General features: G+C 36.4%; 1 protein-coding gene across 1 annotated transcript; it reads right to left on the bottom strand.

Moving 5' to 3' along the window:
• Positions 1-269: 269 nt before the first annotated feature.
• LOC103713228 (uncharacterized protein ycf23-like) lies at positions 270-7275 on the bottom strand. The gene is made up of 9 exons (XM_008800083.5): positions 6983-7275; positions 5876-5941; positions 3861-3935; positions 2928-2990; positions 2780-2839; positions 2603-2692; positions 2401-2508; positions 1450-1572; positions 270-636 (listed from the first exon to the last, which is right to left on the bottom strand). Exons 1-9 carry the CDS (start codon positions 7271-7273, stop codon positions 508-510), a joined length of 1005 nt encoding a protein of 334 aa, XP_008798305.3. The 5' UTR covers positions 7274-7275; the 3' UTR covers positions 270-507.
• Positions 7276-9367: the final 2092 nt, after the last annotated feature.

The following is a 9367-nucleotide window of genomic DNA, read 5'->3' as shown; positions in this document are numbered from 1 at the left end:
TTGATACAGTAGTTTTCTGGGGAAATTATCATGTGCGTGCATGCTGCTTGGGAGAGTTCCAAGTTTAGTTTTGGTGTCATGCTGTATTTCATCAGAAATTTATGATCATGCTGGACAAGCAAAAAGCAGCATTATACAGCACAATTCATGACTTTGAATGAATTTTGATGGACCTTGCCCGTTTCCTTCTCAAAAAGACAAGAATAATCTGCTACTTTGTTTAGTCTCCAACAAAAAGAATGGCCTTGGAACTGCCCTGTAGCGAAGGCTAAAAACAAAGTACCATCAACTTAGGCTAATCAAAGTTGATACATATTACCTTGTATCAAGGATTTTTTTTCCCTTTTCAATTTGCAGTGAAGGTGCCTTGGTGTTGCAAAGGTAACCATGAGCGAACTGTGAAGCAACTGATATAGCCGCTGAATGCAAATCACCAGATTTGCGGCCTGCTTACAATTTATGGATATAAATTTATAGATGTACATGTTTCAAAATGCAGAAATGGAGCTAAGGTTGGAGAATTCTAAATTCTTCAGACACACATCTGGTTGATAGACCTAATGAGTCAGCTATGCTTTTGACCTCTGCAATCATTGCGATCACATCATTGAGTTTATTCACAGCTGAACCAACGCCCTGCATCCAGAAAAGAGCCATCAATCATAACCATCAGCGTTTAACCGGAATGAGCATTCAACTTGATCCATGAATTTTGTGCATTCTAGTGCTGTTTGAGGTTCTACACATTTTTGGTCTTCTGGTGCATCAGATATAGAAGATGCCATTATAATGTAAGAATTCAGAAAGCAAGGCAGTAGCTGTCAGGCTGAGTTTCATGAACCAAGCGAACTCAAAACTCAAATGAGTCCCTACGCTTTTGCAAGGATCAAGCTAAAACTCCTATCAGGATATAATCATTGTAATCACATCCTGCTGCCAAAATACATAGTAAAGCATCTAAGTCAATGATCCACGATGCTTATCATGTACATAATGGAGAATTTTTTGGAACAAACCTAGATGTTTTGGGGAGTTGTTACCTGTGCATCAAATAGTCCTTAATGAATGCATTTCCAATAACAGATGATATTCTCCTAACGATGGAAAGTATCCAAACTTGCATTTTGGTCTGTGTGTTCTACGATAAATATGATGCGACGAAAATGGGACAACAAATTGGTTCACCTGGTGTTCTTTTCGTAATAGGGCATTTTAAGGGGGTCATGCCCAGTGTAAATTAATACCATGCCCTCATAATAGTTCGACTTATATATGTGTATGTCCATCAACTGAACCCTCAAAACATGTGAAACTCGTCGAGGGCCAACTTATCCAGCCAATTGAAAGGAGCATTGACTATCCCCCTCTTGTTGGTTCTAATGGAGAACAGAGATGTAACAGTAGTAAGTTCAAGGGGCTATCTTCAAAAGGAAGAAATAAAGCACATACCACGCCAGCTGCTCCGGCTGTTATGGCCATTGGTGCTGTAACTGCGCTTAGTCCAGATGAACACATAACTGGAATTTTGACTGCTCGTGAGATAGAATATGCAGCTGCTAGTGTTGGTGCTGCCTATATAAATCAACACAAAATGAGTATCCATATTTCAACTAGCGCTATTAACTTTTTCAGATACATCGTCAGCTGCTATATAATATTGATATACTGCCTTGAGGCAGCCAGAGTCATACTTCTTAAGTATGTATTGTATGGAAGGTGCATTTGTTTATTATCACAGCTGATTGCAACTCAGTATCGTAATTCAAGAAAATGGTTTATCACTGCACTAATAAAAATGTATCCAGATTTAAAAGGAAAACCATATGTGACAAAATGGTACAAGATAATTGCAAATTGATCACAAAGGAAATTATCAGATTGAAAGAGGAAACTATTACTTCCATATAGAATGAAAAGGGAAATTTGAAGCAGCAAGCAAGGGAAAAGGATTTGTGGACCAAAAGACAGACACTATTTGCTTCTAGGTTATTTGTAATCATTGCTATTTATTAAGTACTAAACTAGTTTGATGAAAAAGAAAAAGACAAGCAGGTGCAACAACAAATTCTCATTGCAAAAAAATCAGCTAAATAAAAACTTGTCAAGGGGAAGAGCATCTCACTGCAAGAGGTAAGTAGTTAAGTACAAATAATCATGTCTGTAAATTGAACATTAACACATATATTGAACTTAAATATTGAAAATTAGATTATTAAAATTTGAGAAGAGACAATTCAATGATAAACTTTTTTGCGATCTAACTATGTTAGAAGTCCAAAATGATATATTAAAACTAAAACATCAAGTAGTTATTCTAAATTTCTAACCTTTGCTTTTACACAAAAAGTAGTTCTTCCAACCAAAAGAACTGCTTCTTATTTGCAAAATGCAATGCTATACCTTCTCAATCAAGCCAAGAATGCCAGGTTTTGAGGGATTTGAGCATTTCCCCCCTTCAGTTTGGATGATATCAGCACCCTCCTGTTCTAGTAACTCTGCCAGCTTCACCTATTATGCAACTTGAAAAAATTGTGAGACAAACTGTACTGATAACTCTAAAAGAATCTATGGTTTCTTATGTAGCCACTCAATTATAATTTACCTGATCAGGGAGACTTAGGGTGTGAGGCACAGTTACAGAAAGTGTGATAGATGGAAGAATCTTCTTTGTTTCCCGAGTTAGCTTTAGTATCTGAAAATTCACTAGAGAAGCTAGTGAGAAAAAATTAATTATTGATGTACAATGGAGAATAATGGTTCCCATGCTGATACCAGGCACCTGGTCTGAAGAAAATTGGATACCCATCTCATAGAAGCAATCATAATTTCCAATTTCCACCTGTATATGCCAAAAGCTTGTTCTCAACTATATTCATTGTGACACATGGACAAGTCGACTTTCAGGTTATTAGGTTCGTGAGTCTAACCATTTGAGCACCTGCTTCCACTGCAGCGGGGAATGCCACAGGATCTACTGAAGAGACACAAATCTGCCAAATATGCAACTATCTTAACAAGAAGAACTGGAACAACTAATGGCAATTTATAAGAGCCAGAATCATTGTATGCAATATTTTATTTACAATCAGGCAAACACCCAATCTTCAGAGAAAATCAATATAAATTTGATGTTAACAAAGTTATGGTATGCTACATGCTGAATGCCAATTCTTCTCTGGCTACCTTCTGAAAATGAATAAATTATAGCATCATTGACATTTATATCTTATATGCTGTCATGATGATTAAACAAGATTTAAAAATGGGGACATTCTTGTCTACTTAAGATTGCATTGAGTAAATTCTTTCCTTCTATATGGTTGGGGAGGCAGTGGTTGCTGCAAGAACACAGCTAGTAGCTGGAAAAATATGAGGATATCAATTGAAATTGTATACAAGATATTACAACACTGAGATAAATAGTCATGCATGATATGTATGTCATCAACATAAAGTGTTGTCCATATGGTAATGGTTGCAACGTGGCAACATTGATATAGATATATGATACATTAACTTACGAAAAATGAGCTAGTGCTACCAATATGGTAATGGATGCAACATGGAAACATCGATATGGATGTATGATACATTAACTTACCAAAAACAAGCTACAATGATATGAATATGGATATATGTATGCATATCTCTAAAATCATTTGTGTAGCAGTATCATTATAAACATGGATATCCAGAAGAGTTGCATCTCAAACGTTCATATTAACAAATATTTTCTATTATTTGATAGTGAACTTTCAAATCTTAGAAAATTGTCCTATAATTCAAATGATATAAAATAGACCTATAACAGTCACATCCAAATAAGCTGCAGGATTTGTTTTATGAAGTCGGGTATTTACCGGAAGAGAGGTTAAGTTCAAAGCCAGCTTTACTAACTCCGGATCACAAGCTATATCAACATGAGTGGCACCACCCTGTTGTCCATGTGTAATATAAAATAAACAAGCATGAGAAATCTAAAGGAAAAATATGGAGAATAAAAGACCCATGTGGATAGATCAGGTGGAATGATAAAAGTAAAGTAAAGAGGGGAAAGGAACTTAATCTTTCAATGAACATAAATAACTGATTTTTTCTCAATTTTTCTAACTGCAAGCTATGCTAAGTTAGTCAACAAAAAAAAACAAAAACAAAAAAAAAACAAAAAAAAAAAAACAAAGACACTTGTTACTTTCCCCGTAAAAGGAATATTTATACTGAATTCTATGAGCCGCCAGTAAATTGTCATTTATGAGCAATGCATAAAATGTTTATCCCAGGTTATTTACCGCTCCATAGTATTTTTCAAAAAGGAATGCCATTGTGAGATGAAACAGTAAACGTGCAGGGCTATGTCATGATGGCTGAAGGGCAACGCTGGTTTCAAACCGTCAACATGGCCTTTGCAAGTTGAAACCAATAATTGTGCAGGATTACGTCATCTTGCCAAAAGGTTATATGCATTATAAATGAATAGTTTGACAGTATTCATAAACTTCAATGAGATATTATGGAAAGCATAAATACTAGTTAATCTTCTATAAAGGTCAGCCATAGTACAGCCCATGACATTCACCATAGTAAGGGTCTTCTTCAAACTAAAATGCATCATTCACCTTATCCACTAGAGTTTCCAAGTAAAATTTTCTCCATTTCACCTTACTCTTATTTATCCCTTTAATCTAGATTTAAGGCTCACTATTGCTGATTATAAACTCTTTTCTATAGTTCCTATATCTGTCCATATTTAGATCCCAATTTCTCTTACTAATAGAATTCCTCCTATGAAGAAGTTATATTATGTTATTTTATTGTAACAATTTAGACATAATATGAAAAGCTGCTTCTTGTTTATAGTGTGGTATCTGGGACAGGGTCAACTTCACTTGAGTTAATCCTTGTTTCAGGTCTATCTCTGTCTAAAAAAGCAGTCTCCATCATGAGTTTAATATCCTTAGCTTGTCAAAAATAGTGTCACCACCATCAACAAAGTTTCTGTGAGAAAATAATCTGTTAAAATGTGTTTGAAATGGCCAACATTATGATTAGATAAGCGCTTATTTAGGTGTAATCAGGGACTTTGACCAGACGAGAAAATTAGCCAATTCGAACTTCTTAGATGAAGGAGAGTATTAACATTTGTTTTGGGAATTGAAAATTTCTTTAAATTTTGCAAAGATGCATATAAATATATTTTAGAAAAATCAAATATTTATAAATGGTTGTCTTTAGTTTAAAAACAATTAATTCGAGATTTGACTAAAACTGTTTCATTGATATGCAGACTACGGAGTCTAACTCCTTTTCTTTTAAACTTGTTTTAGTATATCCAGTGGAAACATAACTTCATTGACATGACTAAATCCCACTTTACCATCACCGACAAATGATAAGAAATTAAGATTTGCAACCTTTGACCAATAAGTAGTAATTATTGTCCATCTTCAAATGACTAGAAACACAAACTATAACAGTCAAAAACATAGCATGGCAAGGAAAGATCATCCAAAAAGCAGACATATCCAAGAAAAGTTTCTTACATCAACTAAGAAATAAACCAAAGACAATGAAGGTATGTTCAGATTATTGGAAAAACAAAGTCCACGAGCCTTGTCCCAGCTAGTCTGGCAATGAGGTTGTATTTGTATAAAGTATTGGACTTTGCAAAGTTTGCCAAAGTAGAAACCATCAGACTAAGTGGTTTTGAATTCATCAATGGATCTTATAAATAATAAAAATCAAGCAACATAAACCTGACATGCATAAGCTATCTTTTCACAAAATACACAAGATATTATTACTTTTAAAGTAGTATAACTGAAATGCTGACTAGTACAGGAAATAGCACAAACCAGGATGATGAGGATATACGGACCTTCTCTGCAGCGATAACAACAGATGCAACACTGTCCTTGTCAAAATTTTGAAGTCCTGAGATGATCTGTAAAAGAAAGCAACATTCTAAGTGGAAAGGAGAAAATTATGGAGCATATCATGAGCTAATCATAGATCCACTGCAAGAGTATTGGCAGATATAGTAGGCAGAAGACTTCTTATACCTAAAGAGAGCTGTGTAGTTCATAAGGAAGAAACAACCAGTTTAAGTAACTTTTCATGTAACAAATTTAATGGTTGGACATGATTATACCAGAAAATCTCACGGCTAATATTAAGATGTACCTGTGCATTTAATGCAGTTAAATTTGATCCAAGGTTCCATCATTAAAAATATGTAAAATTATACAATCATAACAATAAACATCTTCTTCGCTGTCCGCTACTAGCAAAGAAGAACTTTTACTTCATGCAAGCTTCATAAGAACTTCTTTAATAACTTCCTACCAACTTTTTTTTTGGCTTCATCAATCAGTTTCTTCATTTAAAAAGTGATTCTCTCTTTATAAGGGCCTCGAATAATTCTCCACTGCAAACGACAGCACTTTTTCTTGTTTTCTCAAAAGGAAGCAATAGGCAAAGAGTACCCAAAGGTATTTATTAAATGGTAGTGCAATATAAATCGCTTGTCTATCACTTTAATCTTTATTTTTGTTATATCCAGTTTTATCATTTCACATGTTACTGTACATCTACCATTACATTCTCATGTTTTCAATTCTCATAGAATATATAGAATTGCTCTTTATTTTTAGTATCTCAACACACAAGACTCCAAGCCTTAAGGCACATATTTAAACATCAAATCTTGCTGGTATTGATCATCGCACAGCAATTTGAAAGCAGATGCCTCTTCTTTTTTCTTCTTTGCTTAAGTTATTTGTTTTTCAAAGGAGGCCCAAGTTAATTTAATCAACACATAGAAAAGGTCGCATTCTGAATTCATCCATACAAATACGAAACTAAATCAAGAAGGAATTGCAAGAGAGAGAAAAGAAACGATCGCACTAGAAGCATCTGGAAGTGGAATCATGAAAAGAAATGCAACGGCATTCAGATTAAAGCAAGAAAAGATCACAGAAGAGACCTTTAGAGCTCTTTTATCAAGAAAATCTCCGAGCACGGCCGCCTTTGTGGTTGAAACCGATGCTCTCGTCGTGAACGAAGCCGGCCATTTTCTTGCCAATCGCCGGTCACCAACCGCCGTCCAGAGACGAAAAGCTGAGCCGGGATTGCTTCGAAGGAAAGGAGAAGCGCCTCGATGAGCAGTAGAACAGTACGGAATTGGAAGAGCTCCGGTCACTGCTCCATGCGCCATATCGCTCGCGCTCTCCTCCCGTGGAAAGGAGGGAAGAGGGGATAAGATCGAGGCCTTCATAAAGGAGTGGCTCCGCCATATAACGCCCAACTATTCGAGAATCTACGAATTATTCGGGTTATTAGCGCGATATTTTTGTTTTACTCGCGAGTACTTTCTGGCCGTTTAAAATATTGAGCCAACGGCTTCCTTCCCCCAAATAAATACGAAACCCCTCGCCACCTTCAACCCCACCTCTCCCTCGGTCTCTCGGCCGGGCCGCCACCCCTCGCCGTAGAGTTAATTACGGTATTGTGCCTGCCGGACGGGACCCGTAGCTTGCTGCCACCGCCGGGGAGCGCCGTTTATCGATCTCGCGAGTTGCGTCCTTCGTCGAAACCCCCCCGCGGCGTCTCCGGCCTCTTTCTTGGAGGCGAATCTGAATAGCCGGTAAGCCAAATTGGTAACCCCTTCTTAGATAGATCCTGATACTTAACCGTTCTCTTTCTAATCTCTCATAAGTTTTGAGTTTTAGAATCCTCATTCTTTTTATGAGCCCTAAATCTTCTGTTATAAAGTTTAGCTCTTAATTTGCTGATCAAACCCCTCTGTGATGCAAGAATAAAGAGGAGTGCTTAGTGTGCACCAAGTTTCCCTTATGATCTAATAGTTTGTTGTGCACATGATGCGTTGAATTTTTCATGACTAACTACTAAGAAGAAGAATCATGCTGTCTTCATTACTTTCTAAGGAACAATTCCTGGACTTTTTGTGATCATTTGACCTAGAAGAATTCTTGTTGTTCCATTATCTGGTTTAGGTTTTTGGTGTGTCATTATTTTGTCAGTTCTCTCCTATTTTACGAGCTATAAAGGAGGAATCCATCTTATACATTAGTATTGGTGAGTTTGACAGCAATGGGTTTGTGGTGTTTTGCAAAAAAAACTCCAATTTTAGAGCTGTAGTGTCTTATTGTTCAGTTTCTTCTTCTTGACTGTTCATAATCTATTATTTTGCTTCCATAGTTTATCATATGTTATAAAGTTATGCTTCATCTTTTAACAAATCATTAGTTAACAGTGATGTTATTGGTTTTCTTCTCGCCTAGTAATTGGGAATTTATACCTTGGGTGACTTACCAGCTCTGGAAAATCTGTGGAAACTCAAACCGACAACCTCTTCTTGAGCAATTCCTCACTTTTAAGTGTTGTCTAAGTACCTGCTTTCCCAGACCAGCACAGCACCCACATCCACTCCTGATTTTAGCAACTAAGGTTCTTGATATTGTTTATGCAAATTTTTCGTTTGGAACTTCATTCGATGATTTTTTTTTTTTTTTTTGAATTACTCAATGAGATGATTCTCAATTGGTTGGACATTATAAACTGAAATATGCTCATACAATCCCAATTCAACCGTAGTTTGTTACTTGTAGTTTTAATATATTGTGTTTAAAATACCCGCAAATAATAAAAAAGTAAAATCTCATGCAACTGTCTGCCATTCCATAATGCACACTTTACTTTCTGGTAACTTCAATAGACTTTTTTGGTGAACTTGTGACTTCAAATTTTCAGGACTTCAACTTGCCTAGCGGTTTGATGATGTCCAGTTTTATAAAGAAAAGGCAGAGCACAGACTTCTAGCCATGTCAGCTGAAAAGAATGATGGAAGCTGCCTCAATTGACTCATTTTATTCCATGATTGACCATGATCCAGTGGAAGAATATGATGATTGGGTGGTTGTTAATAAACAAAGAATCACCATTCTAGTTCCTCCTCTATCACCCGAACAGCCTCAAACTGAAATACCAGAAAGTAATCATACCCAAACCAAGTCAAGGAGCAACATTAGGAGAAGCTTAAATATTCAAAAGAAAAACTGTTGGAAGCGGTCCAAAGATGGACCCAAGAAATCAGCTGTGACCCGACCCCTATTGAGACCGAGGTTCCAGCTGATGGTGAGTACAATAAAGCTGCTGGAACACCTTCTGAGAAGAGAATTCAGAATGCTGGTGTCGGAATAAAACCTCAAAAACCTGTTAACAACCTTGTTGCTCTGCTTGAAAATCGAAGCCTGGTTAATGGTTCTGCTGATGTTTCTGGAAACTCATTATTGCAACAGGTATCTTTAATTCATTTTCCCAGTGATGGACATGCTGCAGTCCCCAACAG

Source organism: Phoenix dactylifera, chromosome 9 (genome assembly GCF_051530095.1).
Source record: "Phoenix dactylifera cultivar Ajwa chromosome 9, Ajwa_hap1_PhDact_Kaust_v1.1, whole genome shotgun sequence".
Taxonomy (NCBI): domain Eukaryota; kingdom Viridiplantae; phylum Streptophyta; class Magnoliopsida; order Arecales; family Arecaceae; genus Phoenix; species Phoenix dactylifera.
The sequence above is the reverse complement of the archived record's forward strand: the minus strand, read 5'-3'. Positions and strand labels throughout refer to the sequence as shown.